Source organism: Anthonomus grandis, chromosome 3, assembly GCF_022605725.1.
Source record: "Anthonomus grandis grandis chromosome 3, icAntGran1.3, whole genome shotgun sequence".
Classification (NCBI taxonomy): Eukaryota; Metazoa; Arthropoda; class Insecta; order Coleoptera; family Curculionidae; genus Anthonomus; species Anthonomus grandis.
Window position 1 is genome coordinate 34,984,053 of NC_065548.1, and position 13,139 is coordinate 34,997,191.

The 13,139-nt window shown below is 33.0% G+C and overlaps 1 protein-coding gene across 12 annotated transcripts in view; it reads right to left on the bottom strand.

Annotated features, from left to right (window-relative positions):
* LOC126734086 (centrosomal protein of 135 kDa-like) overlaps window positions 1-13,139 on the bottom strand; it is a 437,952-nt gene that overhangs the window by 270,425 nt on the left and 154,388 nt on the right. For all 12 annotated transcript variants that reach the window (XM_050437596.1, XM_050437599.1, XM_050437603.1 and 9 more), the window contains one exon: window positions 9,135-9,250. In XM_050437596.1, coding sequence (XP_050293553.1) covers window positions 9,135-9,250 — 116 coding nt within the window. The remainder of the gene's footprint in view (window positions 1-9,134; window positions 9,251-13,139) is intronic.

Sequence of the window (13,139 nt, forward strand, 5' to 3'; positions counted from 1 at the left end):
ATAATTTTCAATTTTAATTAACTTTAGAGAAAATTGAGTATGAATCAATTTCCTTTACAATAAGCAAATAAAAAAAAATATAAAAAAAAAATAATAAATAAATAAATAAATAAATTATAAGAATTACTAGAGAATTTTGCAATAATTAATTTTAATTAAATTTCAATTTTATTATAAGAGCTTTAATAACATAAATAAATAAAAATGCCTGAAACTCGCTCTCAAGCAACACGTGAAGAGGAAGTAGAACCATATAAACTTTCAGAAATATTTTCTATTGTCCCAGAATTTGAAGGTGACCAAATTTCTTTGTGCTCCTTTTGATGTGTGATTGTGCATTTAAAATGGCCAATAATGATCAGAAACTTCTTTTAACTATACATGTCAAAACTCAAGGGAAGAGCAGCACAGCTAATAAACTCCCGAAATCCAGCTACTTATAATGAAATTAAGCAATTACTAAATTTGCACTTTGGAGATTCTAGAGATCTCACATCCCTTATTCAGGATTTACAAAGATTACGTCAAACACCCGGCGAATCCGCTTTAACCTTTTATAATCGTGTTCAAGTACTTAATGCGAAAATGTTATCAAGTATTCAAAAAGCTGCTAATCTTACTAATGATCAAAAAGTCGCGCAAAATATCCTTGTTGAAACAATGGCATTAAATACTCTCCTTACGGGACTTGAACCTAGATTAGGACAAATAATAAGAGCACATACTCGTATTAGAAGAGAGCTTCAGTTATCTTACTTTGAAACCCAGAAATCTCAGAGAACACAAATACCTTCAAAACCAGTGCAGCCAATGAGGACCCGACCTCAAATTCCTAAGTGTCTGCATTGTGGCCGTTTAGGTCATATGACCTCTGAATGTCGATCCCAGCAAAACCAAAGACCCAATTATCAACAAAACCAAAGGCCAAAATTTTCACAAAACAGCATTCCAAACTTTCAAAGACAACTTTCTCCTCCACAAACTCAACAACCAAGAACCTTTCCCAATTTTCAAAGAAACCCTAATGCACCCCAAAGCAACAATTTCCGACCCTTAGAATATACAAGAAATCCTAATTTTCCGCAAAATCAACAGCGGACCCATCATGTTAATTTCGAAAATAATTCTTTTACTGATAGCGTAAATATCGACGACTTCGATTATCCACATCAATACGATGAATATTCCTCTGAAAATGACCAATTTTATTTAGACAAAAATGATCAAATGATTGACACTAACGACTACCAAAATTTTCTGTCACTGCCTCAAGAGAACCAACCCCCGGACAGTCAAGATCCTGTCGACCAGATTCAATCCCAAATGAATACCATGAATCTCGACGATTTCAATTCGAACCTCAATTTTCCAGAGCAAACATTTCTATAAGCCCATTATTAACCGTTAATCCCAAAAATCTCTACTATATTAACGACTTAACAAATACCTTTAAACTCCTAATCGACACAGGAGCAGGAATTTCTATATTTAAAGAAAATACGGTAAAAAATCTTCCTACCCGATTTCCAGAAAACGTATCCATTCAAGGAATAACAAATGAAACACTTCTTATAAAAGAATCCACTCTTGTACCGTTTGCTATCGGAAACCCTCATAAAGTATATGTTTACAATCGACGGAATGACATACAATGACATAGAATTCGACGGAATTTTAGGCCTCGATTTCTTAGAACATTATGAATCAGTCATAGATCTTAAATCAAAAACTTTAGTTACAAACTTTAAAACTATTCCCTTACACAAAGTGAAAGAAACAGAAAATCGAGTAGAAAAAATTTACGATAATTCCTTTAATAAAATCTCGATAGAAGGGCGTACCGAAAAAATATTTAAATTAAAATGCAATCTTTCGAATATCAATGCCATTCTCAATTCACAAGAAAAGGAAAAAGTTAGGTTACCTAACGCACTCGTATGTGTAAATGAAAACGGCGAATTTTATACAACAATAATTAATGCTAACGTTATTTCAAAATCTGGTGATTTTTCTGACCTGTCTATGGAACCTTATGTCCCATCAAATGAAACCATTTTTAATCTTAACCTTGATGACCCCATGAATCACCCTATTGACAGAAATATCATAATAAGAAATGAATTAAGGACAGATCACCTCAATAGTGAAGAAAAAGATTTAATCACTAATATCTGCCTCGAATACGGAGACATATTCTATATAGAGGGAGATCAGCTCACTTTTACCAATAAGATTAAACACAATATTGACACCAACAACGCAAAGCCCGTGTTCACCAAAGCCTATAGGTATCCCGAAATTCACAAGGAGGAAGTAAAGACTCAAGTGAACAAGACGTTGGACCAAGGGATCATCAAACCGTCAATATCCCCCTGGTCTTCACCTGTGTGGGTTGTACCCAAAAAGCTAGACGCCTCAGGAAAACAAAAATGGCGCGTAGTCATAGACTATCGAAAACTAAATGAGCTCAGTATTGATGATAAGTATCCTTTACCAAATATCTCTGATTTGTTGGACCAGCTTGGCAAATGCCAATATTTCTCGACGCTAGATCTCGCGTCCGGGTTTCATCAAATTGAGATCAATCCTGAAGACACCCCGAAAACCGCGTTTTCAGTTGAGAACGGTCATTACGAGTTTGTACGTATGCCGTTTGGACTTAAGAATGCTCCGTCCACCTTCCAGCGTGTCATGGACAATATCCTCTTGGGCATTCAAAACGAAAGGTGCCTGGTATACATGGACGATATTATCGTCTATTCGCCCACTATCCATGAGCATTTAGAGCGTCTTAAAGAAGTTTTCAAACGCCTTAGGAAAGCGAATCTAAAAATTCAGCCAGATAAGTGCGAATTCCTAAGAAAAGAGATTGCTTATCCTGGTCATCTTGTCACCAAAGATGGTGTCAAACCAAATCCCATCAAAGTAGAGTGCATCCAAAATTTCCCCGAGCCAAAAAGTGCTAAAGATATAAAATCTTTTTAGGCCTGGCAGGTTATTACAGGCGATTTATCTCGAATTTCGCAAAAATCTCGAAGCCTCTCACTAAGCTTTTAAAGAAAGACACTGCCTTTATTTTTGCTTCCGATTGTAAAAATGCTTTTGAAGAACTTAAACAAACACTCATATCCGATCCTATTCTAATTGCCATAGGCGCCGTCCTCTCACAAGGACCGGTTGGTAAAGATCTACCCATTGGTTTCGCATCGAGAACTCTATGTGCTGCAGAGACCAAATACTCGACAATCGAGAGAGAATTACTCGCGATTGTATGGGCCATCAAACATTTTCGTCCCTACTTGTTTGGAAGAAAGTTTGTATTAATTACCGATCATCGGCCCCTAACATGGTTATTCTCCATAAAAGATCCCGGTAGCAGGTTAGCCAGATGGCGACTCAAACTGGAAGAGTACAATTATAAGATTGAACACAAACCCGGGAAAATTAACAAAAACGCTGATGCGCTATCAAGAATAAAAATTAATCATTTTCAACAATGCGCTAACTTTCAATCTAAAATTCCGATTTATGCTTCAAATGAGTGGACAGAAATCGAAGACGAACCCGAAAGCCCACCTACTCCTGAAAACTTAGATATAGACGATGACGTCTTGACAACCGAATACAATAAATTTGCAACTATGTATGGAATAAAATCACTAATAGACTATTCAAAAATTGAGATATCTAACTGCCAACTTTTGGATAAATCTCATAAACAAATTGTGACATTCTTTAGGCACAATAAACTTGAAGAAATACACCACCAAATCATAGACGACATACTAGGAGAAGACATCCAATTTAGCGACACCAAAATAAATATTGTCCCCAGTAAATCAGTAAAAGATCGCAATTATCTAATCATACTGTTACCGTTCGATCCTGGAAGAGTAGCACCTCACCTTTTCTATAGCCTCTTTAAAGGACAGGACGAATTCGACACCTCGAAAAAATATTGTGTAGAAAATAACATCGATCTTCCAATTCTCGAGATGTTTTCATTTATTTTTGTAGACAAGGAAATAAAACTTAAAATCTGCCAAAATATTGTGAAAACGCCAACCGAAGATGAAATTCCAATAATTCTAGACCAGTACCATGTAGGGAAAAGCAATCTACATCGAGGAATAAACGAAACGGTACGACGTATTAAAGAAAAGTATAACTGGCCCAACCTAATTAAAGATGTCGAAAAACTAATCAAATGTTGTGAAATCTGTCAGAAAGTCAAAATTTGTAGGAAAAATCTTAGTAGCCCCTTAGTAATTACAGAAACCCCAAAAACTCCTTTCGAGCGGATCAACATCGATATTTTCGAATACCCCACGCGACATCATGCACTCACGATTCGAGATGAACTGACTAAGTTTACGCAAGCTTACCCTATAAGCGACAAAAAGGCCTCCACCATCGTGAATACCCTACTTGTATTTTTCCAACACTACGGAACTCCACTTCGCATACATTGTGACTATGGACGTGAATTTGACAACAACTTGGTAAAAGACCTGTGTGAATTGTACGATATAAAATTAACTTTTTCCAGCGTAAACCATCCACAATCTAATGGTTCTTTGGAATGATTTCATGCTACATTAGCAGAAATGATTCGAGCAAATGCAGCTGAAAATCCTACAGAACATCCGTTTAATGTACTACCCTATGCGGTAATATGCTATAATAATACAAAAAATAAGACGCACGGTTTTACACCTTACGAACTTATCTTTGGTCATACCTCAAGTAGACCCTCTGAAGCTCTATATAACCAAGAAAAATTAATTTCAAAATAGGTCAGAGATCTCAATAGTCGAATGGAATATTATTATAAAATCGCACGTGCCAAAACTAATCATCAAAAAGAAAAAGCTAAAGTTAGATTTGATCAAACCGCCCCTACAACAAGCAAAGAGTATAATGTCGGTGAAAGAGTATATGTTAGGGAATCTCAGATCAAAAGTAAATCTGAAAACAAATTTAATGGCCCGTTTGAAATAACCGAAGTTTTCCAAAATTCCGCTATGTTATTAAATCCCCGTACTAAACAAATTTCTAAAGTTAACTTCGATAGACTTAAACCCTATTTTGAATAAGGCTTTCTTCTTTCCAGACTGTCCACCTTCCTGTCGATTATCTTGGCCCAATTTACCATAACGCCTGTAAATAATACGCTTGGGATATTTTTCCACGAAGAAGGTTCCATCAAAATATCTAACGAAAAATGGACACTTCTAGTGTACAAAGACTTAAGTGAAATTAAGCAAGCCATTGTAAATAACGATAAGATTTTGAATGAATTGCAAGATTCATTCATTTATGTCCAAGAACCCAGATTAATCGCATTTCGAGCGGAAATACAAACACACGTTAGTCTTCTTAGACAAATTTCTGATTCAGTAAATATTAAGCAGAGAGAAATCTTTGCGGGTACAAAAAAATACGCTTTTAGGGAAAAACGAGGACTTGCCAACGGCATTGGCACCGTTTGGAAATCCATAACGGGAAATCTGGACGCCTCCGATGGCGAATATTTTAATAATTGCATAAATAAAGTTACTGAAGATGAACATCAACTAGAAAATTTACTAAAAAACCTAAACTAAAGTTTTAGATATTTGTGAGTCACTAATGGAAAGTTATTCCTTTTTAGAAAATTCACTTAATGACCTCTTAAACGCCATAGCTTTCGCGAGATTAAAAATGCTGCACAGTTCTATTATCACACCCAAAGACTTAATAAATGCATTGCAAGAAATTTCACAAACATTAAGAAAAAATAATCTTCCTTTACCTACTTACTCATCATCTGTTGCTCAGTATATCGACATAATAGGTCTTGAAGCCTATCAAACTGACACACGAATCGTTTTTTATCCTAAAGATACCTCTGGTTGAACCAGAAACTTACACTTTATATCATCTTTATACCACCCCCATTTTTGATAATCGAACAGAATTTCACCACGTAATACCAACACACCAAAAATATATCGCGCAGAACGATGATTCGATGCTCTACATCTCGTTGTCAAATATGAAAAACTGCAAACCACTAGCCATCCATCAAAAAATCTGTTCCGATGTTCTGCCTTATCCAATAGATAGCGAAGCCATTTGTCAAGCGCAGCTGCTCAAAGGACCAAGTCACCTCCCAAAAACCTGTCAAGTTTCTCTACTTTTGGCACAAGGATATAACGTCCAAGAAATTGATCTAAATCTCTGGCTAATCACAGTTTCCAATCCGTTACCAATAACGATAAAGTGTGAAGGAAAAGAAGTAAAGACGATTATAATCCAAATTAACTCGCTCCTAAGACTCCAACCTTACTGCAATGGTTTCGAGGTGTCACAAGAATCCAAGCAAAACGGATCATAGATAGAGATCAAAATGTCACCTACAAAAATCACCAAGTCATGGTTCCTTACAAATGCTGTCAAAACATTCCCGAGAAAATAAAGATTCCAGATCTGAAACCGATAAAGCTAAATAACCTAGACATAGAAGACCTTAACATAGCGCAGCATCAACTGGACCAGTATTCAGAAGAATTAGAGAAAATGATGAGAAAACCATTTATCGAGAAACATCAATCTTGGTTCATAATTTCTTTAATGACTCTAATTTCAGTCCTAATTGGTCTTTATGTCCTGATAAAGTGTCGTCGACGCAGGAGACTGTTACCTAGCATTTCCATGGGTCCAACAGATGACGATTTCCCATCACCGTCGAGGCCGCATTCCAAAGTATCTACCAGACTGAAGCTAAGTCGAATCTTAGCAAGAAGAAGACCATCGATCCATCCCGAAGATGACGAAGAAGACAATGAAGAGACTCCATTTTAATATTAAGAATATCAATCTTATTATTTTATTATTTTTTTTATTTTGTATTTACCTAGTGTTAGTTAGACTTTATTTTATAATTTAATTTTAAGAAAAACTTAATACAGGGTATTAACTTTTTAGTAAAAGAGGGAGTTGTTATATGCGATTATATTGACCTTATGTAACAGGTCACCATCCCACGGTGTCGCAATAGCAACGACCGCCGGAACTTACTCAGCATATTTGGAAATATGGAATTTACCGTGAGATATGCCAATTAAGCAATCAATTTTAAATATAAATAGGATGTTTTCCAATAAAAAGTACAGTAGTATTATAATAAATTTAAGCACGTTACTCTGTCCATTTAATTTTTGAATAAATATAATTTAAAGTAAAAATATTGTATTTTAAAAATATAAAAGAGTTTTTCAAGTTTTAACATATATATATATATATATATATATATATATGCTTTTGTGGAAAAACAAAAAAAAATTATCCGAATCAAAAGTCATTATACATACACGACACAACAAATAAGAATTAATTATAGATATTGGTATTTGTTAATTTGTTTAATTTTTATTGGTTTACAATTATTTATAAACTCTCAGTAATTTGTAGTGTGGTTCGGCGGATTTTTTATTTATCTCCAATAAAATAAGTTCTGTTACTGTAGGAAGTCCGATTTTCTAGCCCAAGTGCTATTACCGCTAATGCTGCCCTAGCGCAAGTGTCGTTACTAGCCAGAGCTTCGGAAAGTCAGCACACGTGCTGTTACTGTATATGCGACAGAATGATCGGCACTGCCTAGCAGTCGTGTGGTTCTGGGTTTATTCTTTGTGAATATTCCACTTAGTTTTAATTGTCTAAAGTGCTCGAGTGACTAAACGTGCTAAGCCCGAAGCCAACAAAAATATTTCAGAAAGCAAAAAAACTTTTCCTGAAATTCAATTCTATTTTTTCTCTTTTGTATGTTGTATTTTTTGATCATATTATTCACGAAAAATAAACAACTTCATCAAAACTTTATTTGAATAGTAATTTATTTTTATTTTAATAATTTTCAAGTTATTTTAATTTTAAAATCCACAAGTTTATTATTAACAACATTGGGAGTGAAGGTGTAGGTTGTATGCAATGTTGGGGTGATTCTGGGGGTGGCGAAAAAGGACTGTTTGGCCTACTTGCCGAGCTCTAGCTTCCCCACCCTTACTACTACTCCTACTACTATTAATAATACACTAATTGTCAAATATGCCTACTGTCATTTTTAATTACGGTATTTCATGCCTATCTATGATAAAATACCTACCAACATTATGGTAAAGTACTTACATTAGGTAAAAGCGGTTTTATTTCCAGAAACTTAACGTATTAGATTCACGATATATTAATTTGAAAGGGAGTTTGATAGCCTTTCAGATTATTAAATAATATACAGTATGTCCCATTAAATAAATGGCTTTTTCATTAAATAGATCGGGATTTTCGCATCTAAGGTTAAAATTACGAAAACTAAGAGACTTTGTAAAATTAAAACAAGATTTTCAAACCAAAATGAATAAAGAGGACCTTAAGAGGCTACACCTAGAGATTTTAAGTTTTTACAAATGCAAATTATGTAAGCAGAGAGTACTAAAATAGGTTTAATTAGGGCTACGCACGTTTTGAATAAAAAATAATAGAAATTAATTATTCTTATAACTTGCAAAGCGTTAAAAGTATAGAAAAATATTAGGCAAAAGACAGATTATTTATTAGTACGGATCGAAAAATTATAAAATATGCAGGGTGTTACATTTAAAATATTAAAGATATTTTAAATGTAACATGTTAGTTTTTGGCATAAGCGGCAACGCTGCATATCAAAAAATATTTTAGATCGTTAGATCACTAGCAAATACCTAGTAATATTGACATATATTATTGGAAGAAAATTTAATAATCCTTGAACCATAGTGCAAATACTTAAAGTCCAGTGCAACGATATATTAGAATGGTCACCCGTCAAAACACCAGCATTCCACCTGCCAAACAATGTCATCCACCTTCTATTTACATTGTTTGACAAGTAAAATGCTGGTGTTTTGACGGGTGACCATTCTAATATATCGTTGCACCGGACTTTAATACTGTATTTATTGTATCCCTTTTTGAAACGAATATTCCCTTTCATAAGAAACTTTAATTATCTTGAGTTAATATTATATGATATTTACTACTAACCATAATATCCATTGCAAACTGAAAAAAGCTATTCAATGTGTTAGATGTAATATTTGGAATTATTATGTACATACCTTAGCTTTCTATTCAATTCTCCCAATTCAGATTCAAGCTTGGAAATGACCTTGTTTTTCTCTCTTAATTCATCTTCCATTGCGGTAATTTTCATGGTTTTTTCACTCAAATTATTCTAAAATAAAGTTTTTTATGAAATAAAATATACCAGGGATTGTAAGTGGAAAGTTCGATTACTTCTAAATCTTATTATTAAAGTTATATTTCTTATTATTAAAAAAAGATCCGAATCATGTATAGCATATCTATCATATTTTTTCATAAAACTGAAATTCATTTTAATGAGTTAAGAATGTACCTGAATGTATTAACATGATGGTGGGAACCACGTTAGAATGTAGCTAACTTCTTCAACGATAATTTCCCAAATATGTGATACTGATAAAAAGAATTTGTAAAATTCAGTAGTTAGTTTAGGTAATTTTGTGAGCAATTCTTTATTCCATATAAATACAAAAAGTTTTTAAACATGAAAACACAAAATATATTAAGTAAAAAATATAAGTAATATGTAATGTAAATTTACAATATACAGTTTGTAAATTTTACATTTATATACTGTAAAATTCAATATAAATTTAAAAATAAAAACGACCTTAATAACTTTATTGCCAAAAATTACAAAATATATATTGCACTGTTTAATAATTCAATTCATAAAATTTTAAAATGTGACCCTATAGTCAAATAAAAGTATGTAATACTCTAACAACATAAATACCTTTACACTATATACAAACTTTTAACAAAAATTGAATGAAAAATGTACAGTAAAAAAAAGTTAAATGTTTACATACGTAAAATGTTTTTCTATAAAAAAATATAAAAAATCATATATAATATAGGTAACAAAAGTATTTTAAACTATTTCTATTTTTTTATTCTTTATCGCGTTCCTGAGAGAAAATACCTTCTTTTGAATTACGAAAATTAAGAGACTTGAGACCTAGCGGATATATTTATAGATTTGAGATAATTGCCTGGGTTTACTTCCCTGATCTGGATGAAGTTTTAAAAAACATCTCTAAAGAAATTCTAAGGTAGTTTCTAGTTTTTTTTGGGTTTACCAACGTTGTGTACACAACGTTGGTAAACATCACATACAAATTTATTCTGGATACCTGTTTCGCTAACGATATTAGCATGTTCAGCAAAACATTAAACTTTTTAATTTAAGTGTTACACCAAAGGATACATTTTTTGTAATATTATTATAGTACTGTGATAATTAAAATCTTTCTATATTTTAATTGCATTTATTATGTTATGTATATGCATGTTACTGTTAGCGTCTTAAATTATAAATTATGAAAATAATTAAGAAAATGCATGCACATATTATAGTTATACCATATACTGAAAATACAATGCAAAACGTTTCAGAATTATATTTAGTTTATTTAGTTCCCCAATTTAAATGTTATTAAATTGCATTATTTTAATTAAAGGCTGCCATCGTTCTGAGCAATTAAAAACATATCAATAACTTTTTATTTGTTTTAATTAAAATCAGCCGTTCTGTCTCAGAACATAATTATGATGTTCTGACTTCTGAGACATAACGGCTGATTTTAATTAAAATAAATAATTAAATGCTTAATAGCCGAGGTTTGAATTATGGCGGCAAACGCTATCTGCGCCATCTACGTTCACCTTTCACGAAGAGAGACAAAGATGGAAAATAATCGGATATTTTATTAGCGCACAGTTGCGCGTCTCTTTGGTTGTCTCCACGATACACCAAAACACGGTATGTCAGCCGCTCGAGTAAAAATTTTTTCGTTCTGCGCATTGCGTCATCTGTGTAACAGATGATGTGAATTTTTAAGCACGTAAACGTAAATACCTAATAGGCGAAAATTTATTATTTGTGTGCCATATAATTATGTGATTAATTTTTATTTAAAAGTTTGTTTGGCAGTTTAAGAAGACTTTTTATTATATAAATCGAGCATCGAGTATTATTATTTAAAAGATTATAGTATATTAATTATACGTTGTGTGGGTGGTGTGCCGTTTTCCAATATGGTGAACTGTGCGGTTCTGGGGTGTAAAAATTACACAAAAAAGACAAAAGGAACTGAAATTAAGTATTTTCGATTTCCAAAACAAGAAGACCAATGGGTAATTAGGTGTCACCGAGGAGACAAAATTAATCTGAAAAATGGTAGGTGTTCAGAACATGTATTTTAGGTACCAAGGGGGCAGTGTTATGACTAATTAATACTATTTTGGTGTACATACATATTTTTGTATAATTTTGATGTTTTTTTTTTTGTATGAATTTTTTAATGACTATGAGTTTTTGCATAGTTTTTGCTATTTGGTGTACAAAATTGTTCTAAGTGGTTGCTCCCTCGTATTAATAGGTACCTTCCTTTATTTTTATGAATTTACCTCTCAATAACTTGTACTTCTCGATTTCAGCATGCATTTGTTCAGAACATTTTGAACAGGATTGTTATGAAGTGCCTTTAAGATAGCGGTTACTGAATTATAATCCAAAGAATACTAGGATTTTAAAAGAAGATGCTTTGCCAACTTTAAATTTGGCATTAGCGAAGTCCTCAATATCATCACAACTAAAAGAGAACCTTAATCCAATGCTCAAACCCTCGACGAGCACAAACAGTGTATCTTATAAAGACACTAGCATCAATATGGACATTGATTCTCTGCCTGAAATGTAAGTTTTTTAGTATTAATAATTACATAATTTGAAATATTATTTATGTTTAATTATTTTTAGAAATCAAGTCATGTCAAGAACACCTAGACAAAATAGAGAAACTCACAGCAAAAGTTTCAGTGTTAAGGCAAAAAAATAAAATGCTTTTAAAGAGACTTCAAAAAAATCAAAGAGGGAGTGGATGAAAACATCTTTAATAAAAATTTTCTCTCCAGGACAAATTAAAAAACTGGAACATCCTGAAAAGAAAACTGTTCATTGGAGCCCGGAGGACATTGCATCGGCCATATCTTTACGCAGTGTCAAAGCTTATAGATATTTACGAGCTAATGGCTATCCTCTACCAGGGCTCTGAACTCTTAGAACCTGGGCAGCCACTTTTGATTTAACACCTGGTATATTACATAGTGTTATCAAAATGTTGAAGGGTTTAACATCGAATATGAACCCCATTGATAAACTTTGTATTTTATCCTTTGATGAAGTGTATGTGTCCAAGAGAATAGACATCGAAAAAAAAAGAACAAAAAATTGGACCTCATAAGAGTTGCCAAACTGTAATGATACGAAAATTATTAAAAAATTGGAAACAGCCCATTTTTTTTTCAATTTGATCAACCAATGACAGCTGACATTATAAAAAGTATAATTATAGAATTGTATAATGTGGGGTTAACTGTGGTGGCAATAATCAGCGACATGGGTCCTATGAACATGGGTTTATGGTCGCAGCTGAATATTGGACATACGAAAAATTGCCATTTCATTCATCCGTCAGATGAAAGTTTAAAAATTTTTGTGTTTGCAGATGTCCCTCATTTAACTAAGCTGGTTCGTAATCACCTTCTTGACCAAGGATTTACTGTAAACGGGGAAAAATCAACAAGGTATGTTTCCAAACACTTCTAGATTGTTCAATATCTGAATTAACAATTGCACACAAGATAACTGAATACCATTTAAATGTTACTGGAGCAGAGCGACAAAAAGTTAGGCCAGCGGTGCAGCTATTGTCAAATCCAAATGCAAAAATGATTAAATACCTTGGGAAAAATGGATATATGCCAGATAACGTATCATGGAAAAAAGTAGCAGAGATTTGTCAATTATTTAATGATTGGTTCGATTTATTGAATTCAAGAAATAAATTTTCAGGGTTCATGGAAAAAAATGCTTTATTTAGTACAGAACTGAGAGCTCAACAAGACTTACTAAATCAAGTCTCAAATGTAGTTCTGGGTATGACCGTTGGCATCCATAAATATTTGCTTCCTTTTCAGAAAGGTATAATTTTAACCAACAGGTCTATGATAGG